At 42.4% G+C, this 23,461-nt stretch overlaps 4 protein-coding genes across 6 annotated transcripts; 3 read left to right on the forward strand and 1 right to left on the reverse strand.

Annotated features, from left to right (window-relative positions):
- Positions 1-16,220, forward strand: LOC111605369 (calcium release-activated calcium channel protein 1). 3 transcript variants are annotated; one of them, XM_023323851.2, is made up of 4 exons: positions 1-127; positions 9,272-9,786; positions 14,356-14,502; positions 15,575-16,218. In XM_023323851.2, exons 2-4 carry the CDS (start codon positions 9,316-9,318, stop codon positions 16,109-16,111), a joined length of 1,155 nt encoding a protein of 384 aa, XP_023179619.2. In that variant the 5' UTR covers positions 1-127; positions 9,272-9,315; the 3' UTR covers positions 16,112-16,218. The 3 variants fall into 3 exon arrangements, with proteins under 3 accessions (XP_023179619.2, XP_023179618.2, XP_023179617.1); XM_023323850.2 differs by lacking the exon at positions 1-127 and having other exon boundaries at positions 9,083-9,786; XM_023323849.2 differs by lacking the exons at positions 1-127; positions 9,272-9,786 and adding an exon at positions 12,904-14,283 and having other exon boundaries at positions 15,575-16,220.
- LOC111605371 lies at positions 3,240-5,096 on the forward strand. The gene has a single exon (XM_023323853.2). It carries the CDS (start codon positions 4,088-4,090, stop codon positions 4,901-4,903), a length of 816 nt encoding a protein of 271 aa, XP_023179621.2. The 5' UTR covers positions 3,240-4,087; the 3' UTR covers positions 4,904-5,096.
- A 77-nt stretch (positions 16,221-16,297) lies between the features above and the next one.
- LOC111605372 (MORN repeat-containing protein 3) lies at positions 16,298-17,673 on the forward strand. Its single transcript, XM_023323854.2, has 2 exons — positions 16,298-17,286; positions 17,422-17,673. Exons 1-2 carry the CDS (start codon positions 16,872-16,874, stop codon positions 17,601-17,603), a joined length of 597 nt encoding a protein of 198 aa, XP_023179622.2. The 5' UTR covers positions 16,298-16,871; the 3' UTR covers positions 17,604-17,673.
- On the reverse strand, positions 17,603-22,211 carry LOC111605367 (protein three rows). Its single transcript, XM_023323846.2, has 5 exons — positions 21,781-22,211; positions 20,711-21,730; positions 19,797-20,648; positions 18,693-19,715; positions 17,603-18,639 (listed from the first exon to the last, which is right to left on the reverse strand). Exons 1-5 carry the CDS (start codon positions 22,099-22,101, stop codon positions 17,689-17,691), a joined length of 4,167 nt encoding a protein of 1,388 aa, XP_023179614.2. The 5' UTR covers positions 22,102-22,211; the 3' UTR covers positions 17,603-17,688.
- Between the last annotated feature and the right edge of the window lie 1,250 nt (positions 22,212-23,461).

A 23,461-nucleotide genomic window follows, 5' to 3' on the forward strand; every position in this document is an offset into this window, starting at 1 on the left:
GTCACTTATCGATTGATTTTATAACGGTTTCATGCATACACATAACCAAATGTCAGCTAATTGACATATTTTTGTTTATGTGCATGTGTTTAACAGCATTGGCCGCATTTCTAGCCAACTGTGACAGGTAAGAAATTTTACTTCTACCAATATTTATTTACTAAAAGACAGTTGCACTTGTTGCCTATAAATATTATTTAAAACAAATACATATATACCCTGTAACAAGAGTGTACAGTATATAGAGCTGTGCTAATGTGTGTGACAATTAAATTAGTTCTGTCTTAGCTGGCGTCTGTGATATACGAGGCGTATGAAAAATGGAGCATGTGATAAAACCAGATAAATTTGTTTTCTGAAGATAAAGACAAAGGAATGCAATTCTAAAAGCTGAACCAAATGTTAGAAAGGAGATTAAAGGAGATTAAGAAGATTATGTAAAGTACACAGAGCGTCTAGGCAGACATATATTTTGCTATAGGCGCTAGATAGGGGTTTTAAAGAGGGCAAAGTAGAAATGTATTCTTCAGCTTAGCTTAAGTTGAGTATGAGCTGTTTTTTTTTTTATAAAAAATTGATTGGAAATGGAAAGCGCAAGTCAATATACCCTTTAGGCTCCAGCGAATGCCAACTATTTATAGGATATCTTAAAGTGCTACACCTTTCACTAGATTCCATTTGCTTTGTGGTGCATGGCAAATGTTTACAGTTTCAATTCGAAGGCAATTAAATCCAATTGAAAGGCACTCGGGATCGACTACAAAGAGTTCGAATTCCCCCACTTCCTGATCGACGCTGCAAGGCACGCGAACCACGCGAGACCCAGATGCTATCTATAGCTGAAGTTAATGCATTTGTTTATTTTTTTTTTCATATTCTACTAACAACTGTTATTATTGCAAGTGTCCATCTCGTGTGTGACACAAAATATATGTAGATATATAAATATATATACTTCAGATCTTTCATAACCGTGTGAACAAAAATGCTAGCAATTTGCTTCTTTATTTATTTAACAATTAGTTAGCGCATTAATTGTTAATACCTGAGCTTCGAGTGACTGTGCATGATGTGTGCAGGTAACATTATCAACATTTATAATTACGTTCCGAGTATCCAATTTTCTAATTTTCTAATATATATGTATGCTGCGCTATGCCAAGGAGACAAAGTTCAGAACATGCTAGCGTTACATACGATCAACTCGACTTGACTCAACTCGGCTCGAAATGGAATTTCCCCCATCCGGACGACCTTTAGCGCCTGTTTTTTTTTTTTGTTCCTAATACTTGTTTGTACAGTGCAAAAAGGGTATATTAGTAGTGTTTGTATAACACTCAAGATTTTATATTGGTGTTCATATATGTTTGAATATTAGCATAGTACGTAAATCTGAGTTCATAAGATGCCTGGCAAAATTATATCTGGTAGAGATCTATTTTTCGAATGCTCAAAACTTAAATAATACTTGGTTGAATAATGAAAATGGGTATATTGGCTGGAAGTCAAAAGCTCTGATTTTCAATTTGAACGTGCACTGTGCCGTCGCTTAAGGCCGCTTGTCAATTTGTTTTCGAGTCGCAGTTTCCCTAACTGTTATCGCAGTTCACAGTCACGGTCTGACTCTTATTTTACGGATTTATGCCTAGTTAAGCTAATAAGCTGTTTCAATTTGTTAACTGAACTATTTAACAATTGTTTTTTCAGTTGTGCCTCGGTTAGAATCAAAAGTTTGTTTAGTCAAAAAATAAAGTTGGATCTCTTCTGGTTTCTGTGGGTGCGGCAGATCATGAATCACCTACAAATTTATGGCTCTTCATTTTGTTTAATATTTTCGAGCAAAAGTTATCAGATTTTTGTTTTGTTGACTTTTGCTTTTATCTTGGCACACATTTCCAAATGGGTTCGAATAATCAATGGCCAAGACTCTCTTGCAACATCTCTTTATGAACTGTTAACAAAGCCTTTAAACAACATTTTTTTATTGTCGTTGCTGTTGCTGTTGATGTTGTTTACGCAGTTGTTGTTGTTGTTGTTCAATCATATCAATTTAATCTGGAAAGAAAACATATTTCATATGCTGAGGGCTTGGCTTGTTTGTGCATAGAATTCGCCATGGCACCTCAAGTTTATCGGAAATTTCAACTTAAGGCCATAAACTCTGCTCTCTTCTTGATATATCCCTATTTAAAAAGAGTTTAAATTTATGAAATTTAAATTATATTTAAAGTTAACTTTCTTCAATTTTTCCATATATATAAGGTTGCGTTAGACAAATAAAATACTTTTAATTGTTTATCTATTTCTATTTTTCTATTTCATTTTTCTGCCATTTTCATCAAAATGTCATTTCTCATGCCCATTTCAATCCCAGATCTTTCTCCAATTTCACAATTTGCCTAAAGTTAGGATATTTCAAAGTCAACATTCTCAGCTTAATTGCTTTAGTGTAGGTAAATTGCATTTAATGTTGTTTAATTTGAAGCTCGCCTCACTTACCGTTAAAGCTTGCCATTCGATCAGCTGCGCGGAAAGCTTTCGTTAAGCTTTACTCTGCTGCACTCGCGCACCGTGGAGCATGTTTCGTTTAATAACGTCCCTTCACATTTCAGACAGAAAATGAATTTGAATGTGAGCCAGTTTTATAATATTTACATGGCAAATCAGATTTCTTGACAATTATAAAGTCATAAAGTAAATTGCACACAATTTTCTTATCTTAATGTGACATTACAAACTTAGATATGACTAATTATAAAATAAAGAAACACACAGACTGGAAAGAAATGCATGCTATATAATGCTAATAATAATAAAAACTATAAGAGCTAAGTCACCTTTGTGTTAATTGGCTCAAGCTTTAGTTCCAATAAGAAAAAACCCCCCAGAGACCACGCCTGTGCGCATCAAGCGCAGATCAGAAAGTGGTTTGCGGGGTGGGGGGTGTCAGCAACAGAGAAGCAGGCGCGAAGTTAACCGCAAAACGCTGTGCTTTTAATCAAAAGTTTTTATTGATTGGCGTCGTGCTTGAGGAAATTGCTAAATGCGCGCAAAATAATTTCCAATTCTCTCACAAGCGCGTGTAGAGTGCGAGTGTAGAGAGAGCAAGTGCACGCGCGCGCGCCTCTACTTACACTCACACTCGCACACGCACTCTGCCAATCACACAAACTCTACAAACTCTACACAGCCAGAGAAGGCGCGAGCTTTGGCAACGGCTTCGCGTGCCTTTTGTTATTTGCTGTGTTTTCAGTTTTTAAGATCACTTTGTGCCGTACGGTTCAGCCTTTTGAGAGCGCACACTGAGCGTGTGTGTGCGTGAGAGAGAGAGTTAGTATAGGAAGGTAGCAGACGATAATTATTTTGTGTACTTAATGCATAAATAAAAAACAATCCGAGATATATTAAATAAAGCTGTGCCAACTGACTCAACTCTTGCCAAAAAAAACACCAATTTTCAATTCCGTCTTCGCATATCAATGTCAAGTGCCGTCCGCTCCACCGAATCCGGGGTCACAAGTGCTCAAGCGGCTGATTAACGTTCAATAGAAGCGAGCGCAAAAATAAAAACAAAAACAAAAATACAATAAGAAATAACAAAACCAAAAAAACAAATAAAGACTAAAAAAGGTGGAACGGCGCGAAACACGTTTCGTGTTTGTGTTTTCCTAGCTGAAAAATAAAAACAACAAATTACTGAAATTATTGTTGTTGCAGAAAACAAATAGTAAATATAAATAAATTAAATTAATTAAATAAATCAGCTTCTTGGCCAGAGCCCAGAGTCCAGGGCCAAAGGGAGAAAGCAATACACGGCAGCAGCACTTGCAAAGAGCCAGCGAAAGAGTGAGGGAGACTGAGAGACAAAGCGAGACGAGTCGAGGTTATAGTTACCAAAGCGAACCTGATCTCAAAACTGAAGCAGCAGCGGCAATAGCAGCCGCTCGGGAAGCGTAACGGCTTTTGCTGCTCTTACCAAATATGAGCATAAGCTGTTAGCCTGGCTTTAGCTAACCACGTAATTCAAGCAGCCGTAACTTACCAGCAACAACAACAACAACAACAACTACAACAACAACCATTGAGAATGGAGCGCTCGCAAAGCTGCAGTAATTTTGAAGGCGCGCCGGAGGCTGTTGCCGTCAACAAGCCACTGACCGGCAGCAGCGACAACTTGCCGCACAGACTTGCCACCAGCAACATGTTGCACTATCCGCCCAGCAAACCGTTGCGCAAACGCAAACGCCTGCAACGTCAACAGTCGATCATCGTGGACGATGCGGATGACGAGCTGCTAAGCTGTGAATGCGCCTATGCCGCGGATCTGGAGGAGAATGCCGATGTAGATCTGGATCTGGATCTGGAGATGGCGCAGCCATTGATCATGCCACGCCTGACCCAGCGACACATCTTGGCCAACAACGGACGCCAGCTGCGGCATGAGGAGTCCTTCGACTCGAGCAGCACAGCGCCAGAGCTGAGTCCGCAGGCGGTGCGCCAGCATCGCTTCAGCAGTTTACTGTTGCGTGACAGCTCCGTCTCGATGCAATCGGATTCGAGTCGCTATTCGAGTGTGGACAGTCTGCTCGAGTCACGCAAACCCGACCCGGAGGCCATACTCATTAATCTGGGCTTTGGACCCATCGGCACCGAGGACATGCTCGCGCGCATACCGAAGCGTTTCCTCAAGCCCTCCAAAGTGCCCGGCATCGATACGGAAGCGTTTGTCAAGCGCCTGCAGCTGGCCAGCTCGTTGGCCGACTCGAGCGCCCTGGGCTATCGGGGCCTCACCTACAGCTCCGATCAGCCGCCCTCGTCGATTGTGGCCAAGATCATGCAGCGCTTCGAGGTCAACAATCAGCGCAAACAGTCCATGGGCAACATCGAGCACACGATACGATGAGACAGACGCCGCTCCACACTATCCATATATATAATATATCCAATACATATACAACTATCTACATATAGAGATCTGAAATTGTGCAACCTAGGCTAAGCTAGTTGTAAGGCGGACGCAGAGCCAGAGCCAGAGCGCGGGGCTTTACCCGACATGGGAGTTTTTCCATTACTATATATTATATATATTATCGTTATTGTCATGTGATGTTTATCTTGTCCATTAGCTTTTAGTTGTGCCGCGTACTTAGCTTTGTCTATTGTCTTACCTACCGATTCGGGTTTTATTATATTTGTTTTAGACTTTTTATAAACTCAATTTTAAGCATTAAAATAATAATACAAATTGCTATTTAATTTTTTCATATTTTATTTTCACGTGTTTTATTCGAGCGTCACTTCTAGAGATTTATTTTGTTTGGCTTTTATTATTATTGAAACGTAACTTACCCAGTTTAGTCATCTGATCTCTTCTTCTCTTTCGCTTGTTATTTATCATTTGCTGTCACTTTTTAGCTTCTTCTTTGTGCCGCAAACTTGAAGGTTTCCGGAATGCCTCACGCTTTGTTTTTAGCATTCTTCTTTGTGTTTTATTCTTAAACGTTTGATGAATGCAAATGCTGTTGGTCTTAGTTCACATTTTGGCTTCTTCTCTGTGTTATTCACATTCTTAACTGTTTTATTAGTCTGAAGCTATTTAGGAATATTTAGTTTAAGTATTGCCTTTTATATATTTTATAAACTACAATATTGAAAGCATTTTTTTTCAGATCAATTCACTTTTTGCTTTGCTCTTTGTGTCCATTTTCTTAAACGTTTATTGTTGCCGCATATTCCACTGCCTTCATTGTTCTTCTTGGTCTTCTTTTTGTCTTTTATTCTGAGTCGTTTCTTGGCCTTATCTTGATAGAGCTTAGCAGTTCTCTCTCATTAGGTCAGTCGCATTCCCAAACGTTTTCAAATATTTTCGCTTCAACACCTTTGGGTGTTAAAGCTTTCATAAGTTCCCCTCAAAGTGAATCAATTTAGCGCCTTTCTGTCTAAGCGTTGCATTCTCGAACGTTTCTTATGCAAGCGGCTATTCCACTTTCTCTCCCTTCTCTCTCAGTAGCCCTTTGCATTCTTTGAGGTGTGACAAATTTCTATTTTGCTTCAACTTGCATTCTTCAACGTTTTCCACAATTCCCCCATTTGACGCACTAGTAGCTATAGCAAAAGTCGATTTTAGTCGATCCTCGCTTAGCCTGAGAAATCTGTTCAAATATTTATCATGAACTGTGAAAAGCGTGTCAAGAAACTGTTCCACGGTTGAAGCAGCTAATCGACTTCTATGAACTGCTGCTACAAACGCCTTTTCCATATTTACCTCTAAATATATATTTTTTATCTCTGGCTTAGGTGTTTCTTTTTATCGATTGCTTTACATAAGGAGCAAATGTTATATTTAGAAACCGACGTCATACGTCAGACAAAGCGTCAACAAAAATCATAAAGGCGGCAAACAAAATTCAATTGCGATATGAATTAAAGAAAAATAACAAAAAAAAGGGCAGAGGTGGGAAGGCTCGACTAAAAGATACTCTATATATGGGAGCTAAGAGAGAGAGAGAGAGAGAGGGGGGGGGTAAAGAAAGAGTAGAGGGAGGGAGAGGAGAGGAAGGAAATTTATATGTAGAGAGAGAGAAAGACAGAGAGAGTTGAAGATGGGGCGACGGAAATGTAGGCAGAGGGAGAGAGAGAAAGAGTGAGAAATACTACCTTTTTATGGGATTTTCATTTAAAAACAAAAATTTGTTGATAATAGAAGAATGAAAGCAGATGCTCGTAATAGAGATAATAGACAGACAAAGAGAGTGACACAGAAAGTAAAAAAAATAAATTTTGTCAAAATGTAAGCAATTAAATTAAAAATGATTACAAAATTCGGCAATTAAATTAAAAATTATTTGAAATATTACAAAATTCAGTTTTATGTACGAATATTTTCTGCTGCTAAATTTATTCAAAATATTGAAAATTGATGCAAATTGTTGAAAGAGGAAAGAGAATTGCATAGAAGGGCATTTCACTGGTTTCATAATGATATTATAAACAGGTCTCTCTATCTCTCCCTCTCTCGCACTCTCTCTCTCTCTCTCTCCAGGCCTGAATGGCAATTGCCTTATGTCTCGCAACTACGCTCTTTTGCTGTAAGTGTTACAGGGTATTTAAGTAAACATATATATTTAGCAAGCAAATATTCAAAGACCTCCAACTGTTGTTGCTTGGCATATCTAATTGTGGTTGTTGTTTCATTGTTGTTGTGGTTGTTGTTGCTGTGTTATCGAAAGTAAATTTGCTGAGTAGTTAAAAAAATACATTTATTATTAGCCCGTGACATATATATACAAATTACATACATACATGCATATCTATTACACACATACATAATATGTATGCATGTAATTCATATATAGGATAAATCGCATCTCAGCTGATTGTCAAGCGTTTTCATTCGGCAGCTACTTTGAGGGCTAACAATTTGTTGTACTTGAGTTAAGTTTATTGATTTCAATTGGTTTTAATTAATATAAGCAAGAAACACAAATAGGAAGAAGAAGAAGAAGCTGTAGAAGAACGGAGGAGGACACTTGCTGCTGCCCGCTCAATCTTTATCACGATCGAAGCGAATGCAATTGGCGTTAGACTCTTTGAACTTTCTATAAATTAATTTTTTGTTTTGCACAAACAAATAAAACGTCATAAAGAGCCGCTGTTGGTCAATAGATAAGAAGCTGAACATGAATATATATACAAACAGATACAGATACAGAATATATTTCTATATATTTCATAACACCTTGAAATTTGCGTTCTATTTGAGCAGTAAAAAGTAGAAAACGCAGTGCGTCGAGTCGGCACAACTAGCAGATACCCTGCACAGTGCGCAGAACTTTGCTGCTTCAATTATTGGGCAGTTTTTATAGACTGAATTATATTATCAGAGAATTCTGACATTAAAATTCAAGTCTCTAAAAGTCTAACTCTAAGAACTAACAAGAAAGCAGCATTCAGAAGGGCAGAAAGAAGGCTAGACGAACAGATCGACTCAGCTGGGCATACCAATCAAATAATTATGCACTTAAATATTTCTTACAAGCCTGGCCGCAAAACCAACATACCTTAAATGCGCATATTCATAAGCACAGGGTATACCAAACTGCTAAAATAGTTATGGGTTACGAAGAAAAGGCAACACATGACTCGAGTTCAGTAATAGAAGTATCTATAGCTATATATATATATATATATATATACATATATATGTATCTATATATGTAAACGTCTCTGTATCTGTCACGATATAACTGTATCTAGTCAAGAAATGAATGCACAGCGCACAAAGCAGAGAACGAGATAAAAGATACCAAAATCTGCATAAAGCACTTTGCATATAAATAAATAAAGTATTTTGTTGTTGTTGCTGTTGTAGTTTTGGGCTGCCTGCTGTGTTGCAAGCAAAAGACGCGAGCAAGTTCAAGGCGCGTGAAGGTGTTGCATAGATACAGCAGCAACAACAGCGACAGATAGAAAGATACTTTTGTATGCGCATATGCAGATACTTTTAGCTCTTAGCCAGTGGCTGGTTTGTCAAAAATAAAACGCCCACGCCGGAAGCGAGCGAAAATGCAAACAAAACATATGAAAACGTGTGAAAAACAATTAGCAAGCAGCAGCGCCAGCAGCGGCAACAACAATAAAAGCAAAACATTTGAAAAATTCAAATTGAAAAATGTGTCACAGCCAGTGAATTTTGTGTTTCTATTTCTGTTTTAATGAGCGTGGGCGCTTTGATTAATGGGCCGATGTGCATTCCACTTGCTGTTTGCCTAACATTGACATTAAAACACATTTAATTGAAAAGAAAATAATAAATAAAGCAATAATTTAAATTATGCGCGCGCGCGCGTCTTCTACATCATTGCCAGCTTGAAAATGGTCCTATGTAACAGTGTGCTGTTAGCGCTGCTCTGCCGAGTTAACAGCTCATGTGAGCTAACAGCGCCGACTGTTATCGATAGCAGCGGCCGTAGCGTCAGTCTGTTTTGGTTGTTCCGCATTCGCACACATACTCGCCTAATATGTAGAAAGCCAAAAACTGTATATAATATGTAATTTTCACACCAAGTGCAACTGTTTTTTAATTTTAATTTGTACTTAAGCACACCGTACTTACACGTTTTTCTATTTGTTTATTGTCGCGTTCTACGTGCTCGCTGTCCTTTGTGTGTCTCTCTCTCAATATATTACCTATATTTGGTTGTTTTCGTTGTTTTGTTTTGTGTTTTACTGTTGCTTTGTGTATTGGAATTCACGCAAAATGGATGCCCAGTTCTGGAAAATCGTTGCTGCCCTTTGCAGGCCTGATCGCTCAACATGTCTGTGTGGACGACAACCAGCTCAGCTGGCAATGGAGTAGAGTCCTCCAATAGCCAGACTCGTACGCCGCCAACGGTCAAATCGCTCAGCAGCGCTCAACGCAGCAGCTCAAATCCGACCAATTTTGGACAACCAATTGGCGCCGATATTTCCACGTCAGCCAACGCGCAGCATCATTTCCAGCACGTTGTCGCCGCAGCGGTAGCAGCTGCCACAACCATAGCCACCGGCCAGCACCACCAACACCAACAACAACAACAGCAACATCATCAGCAGCAACTGTTGCAGTTACAGCCCTTTCATAATCACAGTTTATACAATCAATTTGGCAGCAGCTCTGGCAGCAGCAGCAATAACGGCAACAACAACAATAATAACAACAACAACAACAACGCCTTCAGCTTTAAACGTTCCAGCATTAGCAACTCGGCACCACAGCTACCCGCTTCCAGTCAGAATTTCTCAAAGGTAAGTCTCCATAAAACAAATTCTACATTTCTACATCCAAAATCATGCCATAAAATGCAAAAAAATTACCAAAACTCCCGCGCGCTCTCGCTCTCTCTGTCTCGCCTCTTTCTTCTTATATCTTTTTCACGCTAATTGTGCCAAATCACCGAAACGAGCAATATCGAAACGAACGTGCGGTTCACGGTTGAATCTCCAGTCTAAACTCTAAACTTGGCCTCCGATTTCAAGTCGAACCAGATCCCACATGCGCATGTGCTTGTGCCTGTGTGTGTGTGTATGATTACGTACCGTAATATTGCACGCGGTTTATTATTTTTCATACACTTAGAGCTTGCTCATGACGTCATTGAATTTAGTTTGATATTTCTTATGCGCTCTCAGCAGCGGTATTAAGCGGGTATATTAGTGAGGAGGGAATACAAAGAGACCTGTGAGAGTTTTTAATTATTTAATATGAATTCAATACTCGAGCTTATTTTCTCACATTTACCTAAAAATATATCCATACAAATTCGATAATTAGTTTGCACCTAAGTTCATTTCATCAAAATTAAGGTCAGCTTTTCTATATTTACTACAGGGTATTGCGCAGTTAATACAACTCGCGCTGCCACCTGTGTGATCTTTTTTTGTTAACCCCTTTTCAATTCAATTCGCACCGCGTCTTAGTTTGTTTTTTCTTTTATCAAGTGTTTGCATACGATAAATAATTAAAATTAGGCACTTTATAGGGCCCACTCCCTGGAGGCCTGCACACAAGTATGAATGTATATTTATTTGTATACATGTATATATGAAATCTTATGCATATGTTTTTTTTATTAATTAGTTTTAAATGCCAACTGAAATGCGGCGTGGCTGTTTTTATAAAGCGATAAGGTCCATTATATTCCATCAAATGTTGCCCGGCTTTGCATGGCACGAAAAAAATAAACAATAGAAATTCAATTTCCGAAGGTAAAAACGTAATAGTATTATAAAATCGTTTTGATTTTGCCTGTTTTATGGATTTATTCAACCTTTTGCTCTAATTTATATGCATAAAAATTGTGCGCAGCCTTTGAAAATTGCATAAATTTCAATTTTGCATTGAATTGGGAATATATAATTTAGAATACATACTATTCATTTATATGCCGATTTTATAGGTTTATAGGTCAAGTTAGCCAAAGCAGGACGCAGAAACCAAAAAAAAAACATTAATTTTATTGCAAATTCTGAAATACATTTTTCTTAAAAAAAATTTTTTTGCGTTTCTAATTTTTAGGAATAAGTTTAAATATTATACAAATTTAAATATCTCAAGGTGATATTTTTTGTTTCTTTCAATAGTTAAAGGTGCCATTACAAGGACTTACTGTAGATTATTACAATTTTTTTACAGTTGTTTTAATTGGAGAATTGAGACGCTGTTTATACAATCATATTTTTCATTAACTGATAACGAAACAGGCAAAGGCACCTTACTGTTTTCCCCTTTTCATCATTTCAATTGAGTAAAACATCTATCAGCTGATACTGAAATTTTATTGTAAACAATTACAAGAATGTGAAAATCGAATAATAACACAGAATATATAATTCACAGATTAGTAAAAGCTCAAATTACATACTTATACCAAATCCATATAAATTCCAAAAAATTCCAGTGCTTGTGTCGATACCGAATTCCGCAGGAAATATGCCCTTTCGATTGGAAGCTGTGTTATTCCACTGCCTGTGTGAAACGGTTATTTTACTTTTCTTTCATTACACTTCCTTTGCCAAACTTACATAGCAAATTTGATCGGCTGGAAGTTCGAGAGCGAATCGGTTAGCTCGCTGTTGTTTATTGTCCCTAAATGACAATTTCCCTGTCATACGTCATTTCAATTCAAGAATTCCATTGCTGCATGCCATGGCCTCTCTATCTCTGCAGCATCTGCTGCTGCTGTTGCTGATGCTCCTCTGCTCAGTTGATTGTTGGGTCAGCTGAGTGGTCAAGCGGGCAGTGTCGAATTTATAATTGAATTTGTGGCCAATCAATTGCTCAATCACTGCACAGTTCAGGGTCAAGTCACGCCACCAAATGTTCATCATTTGATTTCCCCATTGAAGATCAACGGATGCGCTACAGGTAGGAATAGTGTACTGATTGACTGCCAAACAGTGAGAGAGAGCGAGAGAGTGGGTGAGTGAGCGATTGGGGAGCACCTCTATTATGTGCTATCTCTTTTCCTCCTTTCATTGCTATCTATTTGTTTAGCTTGTTTTCCGTTTTCTTTACACACACACACAGAGACAGAGACACCCGCTGTCAACGTTTTAGTTTCCTTCTGTTCGGTTTTAATTCAAATGGCATTTGTAATTCGATTGTCTATTGTTATATTGTTGTTGTTTTTGTCGTCGCAGGCCGCAACCGTCGTCGTCGTCGCCGCCGCCGTCGCTGTCGCCGCCGAATTGATTGTCGAATTTGAATATCACGCGCGCCGCCGTCGACAGTTCAGCAACCAACGCCAACGTCGCCGCATCAACGGCATCGTCGTCGTCGCCGTATCAGTTAGTTGTTAACTAGACGAAACGTTCTCGCGCGTTCGCACCAGCCAACCAACCACCCAACCACCCACCTGCACTTGTTCGCTCACCAACCGGTTCGCATGACAACCAAGAAACATACACGAGTGAGAGTGGGAGAAAGGGAAAAAGAGAGAGGCGCTTTAAGACTAAGCGACGATACAACAGCTGGGGAAAAAGGAAGACGAAGTGAAATGCAAAAATAAATGAATTAAATGTGTCGAACAGAGCCAAATTACTATTCAATTTATTATCGTGTAGCAGTTCGCCGTGAACTTGTCGCCGTGATTAATGCTGTACGAGCTAAAGATATCCAAGAATTACAAACGCATACACATACAGACGTAGAATGAAGACTTAAACGGTAAAACGGTAAAGCGTGTCTCCATTATAGCATCGTTGGCGAACGGAAACGGTTATCGGTTTTTGCCATCAATTTTGATACGTTTTGAATGTAGTCGCATATAAAAATACGTACGTGCCAAATTGTGTTTTATTGACACATGTATTTTGCAATTTTATATGCTATAAAATGTTTATAAATAAAAAGTAAATATTTAAATAACACGCACACACAAACACCTCTAAAAAGAGAAAGAAGGCGAACGGAACTCAAAGCGCAAAAAAAAGTCAACTACAAAATTTGCCAACAAACTGACAATTAAACCAAGTAGAAAAAATAGCACAGTTATGTGTATCAGTGTGTGTGGTGTATCTGTGTTTGAGTGTGTGTACTGATCAATTCTCATGTGCACTGAACACCATAATTAATCAACAACAACAATAAAACGCTATCAGCATCGTCATCAATAGTCAGCATCGGCATCGGCATCGGCATCAGCGAACCAACCAACTGAAACGAATAACCAGACACCGTCTGAGAGCAGTTCGAAGTGTGCGCTAAGAGCGAAAGTTTTCTTTCTAAAGGAATTTAACATTTCCAGTCTATGCTCGCTCTCTCTTTTGCTACTTTGCTTCGCTCATTCTCGTATGCTGTTTAAAAGTGTTTTTCTTGTTAAAGTATTTGGCAAAATCAACACACTTGAAATTTTACAGAAATATAAAAATTAAAAAATTAAAACCCAAGAAAAATAGCTTATAACACATACACATAGGTCTGTGAATGAGGAGAGAGCACTTTACAAAAACTAACTGCACATGCGTTCCGACTGTGACGAGGTGCCGCTGAAACCGCCGCGACGCCAAAAGCTTCAGCTTGAACTGCCGCTGCCCGAACAACAGCAACAGGATAAAGAGAGAGAGTGCAAGAAGCGAACGCGTGACCCCGTTAAGCGTGCTGAGAGCGAACAGCTGTTGCCGCTCAATCCGAAGAGCATGTACTCTAACCTACGCTATGCCCGTACAAATCTCAGCCATAGCAGCCTGCTGCTTAATCATCAGCAGAGCTCGTTCGATGGCAGCGCGCCCACTTCGACTGAGCGCACAGAGAGCAGCGAGACTTTAGACACACCGTTAACCCGGGACACGGAGAGAGAGGATGTCAGACAACCGTTGGCCTCTGTTCGCCTTCTGCCCTGTGCGGCGAATCGGAATGAATCGAAACGCTTTGCGCTGGCAAGTGCATTGCATGCGACAGCCCGGTTGGCAGCCAGTGTGGATGCCTATACAGCAGCAGCGACAGCGACGGCGTCGGCGACTGCTGGCAGCCACTGTCATAGCGGAGACTACAGCATGTGCGACTCGTGTCGGCCGCAGCGATTTAATGCCCAGCAGCAGCAGGCGCTGAACAGCAACAATTTCGGTCGTAACGCCCACTCGGCGCGCTTTCTCAACTATAGCAATTTGCATTCAACGAATTCGCCGCACGCGAGCTCGCGTCGCTTCAACGCGCATCTAACATCCCAGTCGCCGCTGCCGCTGCAGCCGCCGCCTCCGCCGCTGCCGTTTCCATTGCCAGGTTCAGGGCCAGCCGCTTCCATAGTACAGTCCTCGTCCAGTGCCTATCCATATCAGTTGCGCACATATCAACAGCATAAATTCTCTCGATTTCAGCCTCGCCGCATCACCCGCAGCAGCATGTCGCAGTCCGGCGAAGATCTGCACTCCCCCACCTATCTGTCCTGGCGCAAGCTGCAGTTGAGCCGGGCCAAGCTGAAGGCCAGCAGTAAGACTTCCGCTCTATTATCCGGCTTTGCTATGGTAAGTCTTTCGTTCTATTGAACTAGTTCAATTTGCTTTCAACTTATTTATTATCTAATTAGAATCTGTTTTGTTTAATAAATATCAAAATTAGTTGCTTTCTCTATTTGTGTTAAAATAATGGCGCAACTACCCTACCGTATTACCTATAGCCCAGAAATTACCCAAATGGGTATTATGAGTTAGATATATAGCTAACAGATTCAGCTGCCAGTTCTAATTATAGTAATTATAGCTGATCAGCTTAACTTTGTATTTTATGTTTACCTTTGAGTTATGAAAGTTTACGCACAGCTAAAAAACTCTCATCAATATCTCTTTATATATATGTATATATAAATGGTATTTATTTTGAGTTTCGATATAAATCTATGACTGGCTTAATATTTTTGATCAATGGAAAGTCCAAAGTTCATTATATTTTATATATTTACACAAAATTTTTATATATAAATTTATATGAGTTCGTAGTTAATATTTGTTATATATCTCATATATATTATATATATACTCATGCTTTTTATCAGCATGCTATATTTATAATTTAGTTGAGACTATTTTATTGGGGTTATCCCCTCACAATTCCAGATACTTCCGAAACAAGTCTCGTAAATATCACCATAATAAATTATATAGTCACATACATAAATAAATAAAAATATCTTCCAACTAATACATATACAAATAAATAGAAAGCAATTCTTCTAGCCGTAACTTTAAAAAGAATAAAAGTATCACAGTATCATATCATATAGTAATAGTCAAACGACCTTAAAAAAGTATAGGGTATTTGCCAGTCGCATACTGCTTAGCTAATTAATAAATGTTTGCATACCAGAAGCAAATAGAGGGCAGACAGACGAGGATAATCGCATAAATTGGCCGCATATGCAGCATATTGAATATGTGTAATATATGTGCTTATATATAATATATAGCTAGCCCAATCTGTTGCCAAAATGTGAACAAGAGTTGGCTAATAATATAAATAACATGCACAATAAATCGAGCCCAGCAGGTAGTCTACCAGTTCTCTCACTTTCTCTCTCTCTCTGTCGTTTGCTCTTTACAGGTGGCCATGGTGGAGGTGCAGCTGGACAAGGACACAGGTGTACCGCCTGGCATGTTGGTTGCCTTTGCTATCTGCACTACGCTGCTGGTGGCTGTGCACATGTTGGCTCTGATGATCAGCACATGCATCCTGCCCAACATTGAGACAGTTTGCAATCTGCACAGCATCACGTTGGTGCACGAGTCGCCGCACGAGCGTCTCCACTGGTACATTGAGACAGCCTGGGCGTTTTCCACGCTGCTAGGCTTGATACTGTTTCTCGTGGAGATCGCGATACTGTGCTGGGTGAAGTTCTACGATCTGAGCACCACGGCTGCCTGGTCGGCCGTGGTGGTGCTGATACCCGTTATGGTTATCTTCCTGGCCTTTGCCGTGCACTTCTATCGGTCGCTGGTAACGCACAAATACGAGGTGACCGTCTCCGGCATACGAGAGTTGGAGCTGCTCAAGGAGCAAATGGAGCAGGATCATCTCGAGGTGCACAACAATTCGCGCAACAATGGCTTCAACTATGGCGCCTCCGGTGATATTGTGTAGTTGGCGCTCTCAGACACACGACAATGCTTCCCAACAAAACAAACAAGAAAATAAGAAAAACTTTTGTAAAAGACATACATACACACAGACACATATATATACATATATATATATATATATATATTAGCCCGGCAATAGGGCCCAAGTGTAAAACTTTAGACTACATGCAAAATATTCAGAATTGTGAATTTGTAGCTAATGCAAATTGTGATACGCATAAGGCAATATACTATGTTATTCTAATTTTTTTTTTTTTGATATATATATAACTATACAGTACGACATATATACATACATATATATAAAGTATATGTACGATCGAAGTGCTTGCAGTCTATGCATGTAGTTATATGGTATAAGCCTCTATTATCAGGCGAATGTCTTAGCGTTAGTTCGCTGTAATTTATACATAACATATACTTAATTAAAGCTCTTACTTTACTAGACAATAGAGAGAAAACAAACCCCAAACCTCAACTTAAAACGCTTTTTATTAGCCCAACCTGCTTGCCCTTCGTTGCCGTTCGAGCTTGGTTAAGTTTGCGTGTCAGCCATTGGCCTCCATTCCAGCTAATCTATTGTGGCAAGGCACAAGACATGTTAGCAGCTTGATTAGAATAGGGCGCTCCATACACAACGGAACGCACCTCCAGCACCACCCATCCACCCATCGTGACACCCGCTGGCGACTGGCACCGCGGCAGATGACAAATCGAACATCGCCCCCAGCACCAACTGCCGCTCGACAGTTGCCAGCAACATGTCGAGCCGTGCAAATGGCAGCAACAGTGTTGTCAGATGCCTGCGCTACACCACCGGCGGTGGCTACTACCAGGGCATGTGGTTGCATGGCCAGCATCATGGCTACGGCGTCAAGGCCAGCGGACGTGGACTCATCTATGAGGGTCAATGGAGGCGCGGTCAGCGTCATGGCTACGGCACGCTACGACGTCTGTTCGAGAATGGGCACGCCCAACGCCTCTATGTGGGTCAGTGGGCAGCGAATGTGCGCAGCGGCGAGGGCAAGCAGTACTACGACGACGGCTCCGTCTACTATGGCCACTGGCTGGACAACGAGCGGAGCGGACGCGGCATATTGTGGCATGCAGATGGACGCATCTATGTGGGCGAGTGGCTAAAGGATGTCATGCACGGCCGTGGCGTACTCTACGCAGGTGAGTTAAAAGCGAGGAGCGAAAGAGAAGACAACTTGAGCAAACTGCTTTCGAGACTCTCGCTCAAGCCACAACTGCTTCACTACGCTTCCCGCCTACTCGTGCCTTTTCTCACTCTGCACATTCTTTTCACAGCCAATGGCAATCGTTATGTGGGTGAATTCGCTGGCGGATGCAAATCCGGCATTGGCGTCTACTATCACCAAAGCAGCGAGGGTCAAAGCGTGCAACAGCACGGCCTCTGGAGCGATAACATTTGCACAGCTTCGCTGATGCCACTGAGGAACCCAACAAGTTCAACTAAGCCGAGTCTTTGAGTGAAACATTTATATAATAGAAAAGGTTGCTGATAAATAATAATTGTGCTAACGTGTCGAGAGCATATATCTAAGCTAAGCGTAATCAGTTCCTTTGGCGACGTCTGCTGCTCAGCGACTCGGCTGCTGGTTGCTGTTCCGTTGTTGTCCGCTGGCGTCTGGTGCGTGCACGTGTGCTGGGCGTCTTCTCCTCCGGCGTGACATTGCGCCTCGTTACAGGCGCCGTTGCAGTGCGTTTTAGCGGCGCCGTCACCTGCAGCTGCGAACGCGTTCGAGTGCTGCGTAAAGATTTGGTGGGCTTCAGCTTTGCCACCTGCTCCGTTTCATTGTCGCTCAGATCCAGGATCTCAATAAGCTGGCAGGCATTCAAATCCAGACGCTTGCCAGACTGTCGCTCCGGACTGCTGCCCATGTCACTGGAGCTGCCGCCGCCGCCGCTGCTGCTGTTGCTGCTGCTGCTACTACTAATTATGTGCACTTCCTCCGTATATATGGCAAATTTAGCCGGCTTCTTGCTAGACTTGAGGGCTGTCTTGCTCGACGACTTCGGTTTCTCTTCCGGCGATATGTTGAAGGTCAGCGCACGCCTAGGGTTTTGTGGCCGCGGCACGGGCAGCAGTTCGAGGCGTGCTGCACTCAGCTGCAGCAACAGATTGTAGCGATAGTTGATGTCCACACGCTGCTGCAGCTGCTCGCTGCTTGCCAGCTTCAGCGCGGTTTCAGTCAGCTCAATGGCCTGTTGCTGCCGCTGCTTGGCACGCAGATAGTTAGCCTGGTACATGTGCAGCACGAGCAGCATGTGTCCCAAGGCATTGCCGCGTGCCGCATTCTGTTTCAACCAATGATTGGTCAGCGCATAGAAATCATCCAGCTCTTCGTGCTCTCGATTCAGAAAGCACAAGCGAGCATAGAGACAGCCGACAATAAAGTAGATGCACTGCAGCTGCACGCTGGACCGCAAGATTGGATGCGACTGTTGCATGTCTAGCAGGACAAAACGCTGAAGCTTTAGCCTATTGCTGCGGGGCTGCAATTCCTAGGGAAGAGAGAGAAGTTGAGAGAGGACCTTCTTTAGTTTGAGGAACTTACTTGTCGCGGCGAAGACACATTGAACTGTTGCTGCTTTCGTATGGGCTCCACGCTGACCTGCTCCAGCTGCATGGTTAACATCTTGCCAACTAGCTCAGTCATGTGCTTGGACTGCGCATCCATGGGAGCAGCGGGCAGCAGTTGCTTGCGCTGTTCCAGCGCGGCCATCGACTCGAGCAGCGGCTGTATACATAGAAAGTGTTCGATCAGACGCAGCTTGGAGTGCGCTTTGTCCAGGCACTCCATGCGCAAATTGGTCCACAGCCAGGAGATGAGCACCTCGACAGCACGCAGCACCAAACCGCTCTGGAGCAGCACCTGCAGCAGACTATTCGAGAAATTGGGTCGTTCACTCAATCGATTCGCTGTGCATTCCGTTGTATCGCGCACCATGTCGCCGAGCAGCAAGATCAAAGCACCGTTGTCCATGGACGAGATGCTGGTGAAGCTGCGCACAGCCTCAGCCAAGGTATCCAGTTGTTGCAGCGCCGTTGGCAGGCGGCCGAGCAGGCGACACTGGCGCTGCTGATAGCACATGCGAAAGCGAACCGTTTGTATGGTCAACTGGACGATGTCGCACTTGCCTGCTCGCTCCTCAAACTCCACACGCAGCCGCTCCGCATGCAGCAGCAGCAGCTGAGCATGGCAAATGCAGTCGAGACGCGCGTAGTACAACGCCAAGTGACACAAGCAGAGCAACAGCGTCGTATGATGGCGTTTCAGCAGGTGTGGGGCATGCAGCTGCGGCCACAGCTCATCGAGCAGCTGCTCTGCATAGGAAACCTCCGTCTCCAGCTCGAGCAGCGCATGCTGTGTGTAGCGCGGCAAAAAGTGGCTAAGCGCGCGCAAATAGTTGAATCTATCGCCCAGCAGACGACTAATGCGCATTAACAGCAGCCACGCCTTGTCCGCTTGCTTCGTATAGCCCATGGTAGACAACGCCATGGCGGCCACAATTGCATCATCAATCAGCGCCTCCCAGTCGATGAGCGCCTCGTCACTGCTCAAGGGCACGGCGTCAGCCTGAAAGGGAAGATCAGAGTTTATCAACTTTTCTACAATAAATCAACTACATTCTCCTTCTCCAGTTGCCGAGTCTCTCACCTGCTCAAAGAAGCTGGCGAAAGCTTCCGTAGCCGCTGTGGCCAGTTCCACGAGTGGCATTTCGCTGCTTATATTAAGTTCCAATAGATTATATTTGATGAGCAGCTCTTCGAGTGCCTTCTCCGTTGTCTCCTTGATGGGTATTTTGGTCTTTTGAGCCTCGAGCGCCTCCAGGAGCTTGGTGACGCTCGCATGACCCAGAATAAGCTGCTGCAGCCGCGTCAGCTGCTTTTTACGTTTCAGCTTAATGCGCAGCTCTTCAAATTGCTGGCCAATAATCTTGTCTGATCGCAGGTGCCGAGAGATGAGCATCTTTTGGTAATCTGTTTGGCAGTGCCGCAGCAGCGACTGCAACAGCTGCGGCGTCTTCTTATTAGCCAGCACCGCTAAGATGTCCATTTCAAGTAGTTGTCGCCGCTCATCGGGCTCCAAAGGATTGCACAGCGTGCCCTTCGCATGCAGCTCAAGCAGACATTGATCTGTCTCATTTTTCGAAGTGCGATAGTAGATGCACAGCTGTTGAAATTGTCGCGAGGGACAGTTTAAGCTAGTGATGTAGGCGCAGTGCAGCCGCGCTGCCAGCTCCGGATGGGAGCAGTGGGCGCTGGACTTATAGATGCGACGTATTAACTGCTTTGCGTATGGCGGACTTAAGAGCGGTCGCAGCTGCTGCAATGGGTTCAGCAACAGCTCCAGCAGGCACATCTGTTCAGATGAATTAACCTTCTCCGCTATGTTAATCAAGTGCCAGGCAAAGAAGACCAACTCACTGTTGTTGGGCGTCAGACATTTGGTCACCTTGGCCACATCGATTGCATAGTGTATAATGCCGGCCAAACACTGCTGAGAGAGCTAAAAGGGAGGATCATAGGAATTACTAAGAGTAGATAATATAGTTAATCTATTAAGTTTACCTTTGGCAGCGTTGCCTGTGACTGCCAGTTGCTGTAGGCAAAGGTGGCACAGCAGCCCAGGCTAAAGACGCAATGTTTGCGCAGGCTCTGGCAGCTGGCATCGTTGCTGCTGCAGCTGGGAGCCAAGGAGCTGCTGTTGCTGCCAGTCAACTTCATGATCATGTTAATGAGGCACTGCAGCAGCTCAAAGTGAGCGGCATACGCCTCCGAGCTGTCCAAGCAATGCCAGAAATTGTCGAACGAGGGCAGTTTCTGATCAACTTGATGCAGTTGTTTCTGCAGGCGCACGAATACCAACAGAAAGTCCACGTACCAATGCTCGTCGGCATATGGCAACGCCTTCTGCTCGAAGAAGTTCACGAATTTCTTGACCAGATCGATGTAGGGACGCTTCACGTCCGCAGCTGGCGAGGATTGACGTGTGTTTAGGAGCTTGAGGTAGTAGTAAAGCAAAGAGAGCGCATAATTCTGATTGGTTTCAGCTTTGTACAGCTCACGGCAGCCACGCAGCAGCTGCAACGCCCAAGGCTGAGCCTGCCGCTGTTCATCCAGTTGCCACGCGCTGTCGTCCAGATAGAGAAGAGCGAGCAGCGCACTCAAATACTCTGGAAACTGGGCATTTAATTGCTTTGAGCTGCCAATATTACAGGCTATGAGCTGGCAAAGTGGCTCGCACATGCTGTTAAAATCAGCCACAGGAAGACTGGCCAGAATTTTGATGTAGCCAATGCTGCGCTTGCCCAAGAGCTGATTCAATTCCACAATTACTTCGCTGTATCCATCCGTTTGCTGCGCCCGCTGCAGCTGAAGCATTTGCTGCATCAGCTTGCCCAGTGCCTGTAGAGCTTCGCTGAGTTGATTTCTTATCTTAGGATCCGTTTGCCTGCCCATTTGATGCCCAAAGTAATATAAATGCTTGACATGAATGCCCATATAATATTTATACTCCGTTCTGTTTTGCATTTGACAGCGCTGAGCATTGATCAGTGCATAGAATCTTTGACACTGCTTCACAGTTTGCTAAAGTAAATATAGTTATAGATTGATTTAGGAATAATCGAATTTCTTACCTCTCTGCAGAGTGAATGATGTATATATTGCAGGCTGATCAGATGATTGGTCCAGTAATCAGGCTGTGCCTCTTGTGGCGACACATGTGGCAGCATGCTGGCCGCAATGTCGCAATAGATGTCCGCATGCTGATGAAAATTCTCTTGCAGCGCACAGCACAAATGTCGTAATATATTTAATTCGTATTTGAGCGTATGCAAAGCGACGCTTGACGTCCCGCCATTTCTTATTTGTTCAAATTGTGCATAAATGGTCTTGGCAGCCGCTTTCACCTCTAGCCGTGTGCCGCGTAGCTGCGTTTTCAATTCATCGCGCGGCATTCTTACATTTAAATTGCACTTTTAAATGTAATTAAAATATAATCTTTTTTTATATTCGTCGTTTGCTCGTTCGTTAAGATATTTGTATATGTCGCCGATAAATTCAGTTAAGTTATCGACAGCAACGCTACGGCTCTGCATTAAATGTCAGTGTTGAACAATTTGCCAAGCACGCTACACTGAACTGTAACAAACCGCGCGGGCATTGAAAAATGCTGAAATATTTGTGTGAGTAAATTATTAATTATTAAAGTAATTTAGAGTAACTTATATGCCTGCATAAGTCAATTATGTATGTCAATAGACCAATGCAAGGTAAAGGCTTAAGTTCATGGGAAAGGTATGTTAAATACGATTTATGCTGCACATTTTTGGCCTTAATGGCTTTGGCTATATCAGACTTTAGTCGCAGGCAGCAAGTGTAACACATACACACACTCATGATACTTATGGCTTACCTTATTTGGCAACATATCGCTGTAATAAATATGTATATCTTCGGGGGGCAGGCGGCCACACGTTCAACTCACAAATTCTCCAAAGTCGGAAGTCACGTTTAAACGTTTTCGCTAAAAGTTTCACACACACAGTCCAGGGACTCTCTTGATGATTGATGAGCCACACAGAGACGCACACACGTGTGTTTGCGTGTAGAACATGTATATGGTCATTAGTGTGGCATTGTGTTTATCTTCCAGTTACTTTTACACACACACAGTCAAACATTGTTGATAATTTGGGCATGGTTTTTAGCTTAATTAAGATGAAGTAAACACAAGAGACTCAACTGGAGTCGACAGTCAAAGTTGGTTCAAGCGTCAATTGCAAGTCTCAGATGACGGCTGTGAACACTTGACATATATTATTATGATTGCTGAAATACCCTTTGCGCTCTAGCAATGGGGTAAATGGGTGTTTGCTTAAGAAGGACTCTTAGCTGCTAAGAGCTCATAAAGTGTTTAGATGTTTGGATCTGATTTCAACTTTTTTTCTATAATTAAGCGAATGCGCTACTGTGCAATTTTTGTTAATGTATGCTTTATATTGTTTAACTTTTAATGTGATATATCATTTGATAGTAATCTATTTCTTCTATTTTTAATTCCTCATTCGTATAAATTGCTTTCTCGTGTACTCACTTTCCCCTTTCCTTCCTACTCTCACTACTTCGCGTTCTCTGTCTTTCTCACTCCTATCATTAACAGCTATTCTCTTTCACTCCTTCTTGGCCTCTCGCACTTCTCCTTCTCTCTCTTTTCTCTTGCAATCCGGTTCGCTGTCGCTCTCTCTATTTATCTTTCTGCCTACTTCATTCACTCTCAATATTTCTCCCAGTCACTCTCAGCTTATTGTGCTCTCT

Source organism: Drosophila hydei, unplaced genomic scaffold (assembly GCF_003285905.1).
Source record: "Drosophila hydei strain 15085-1641.00,03,60 unplaced genomic scaffold, DhydRS2 tig00008134-arrow-pilon, whole genome shotgun sequence".
NCBI lineage: Eukaryota > Metazoa > Arthropoda > Insecta > Diptera > Drosophilidae > Drosophila > Drosophila hydei.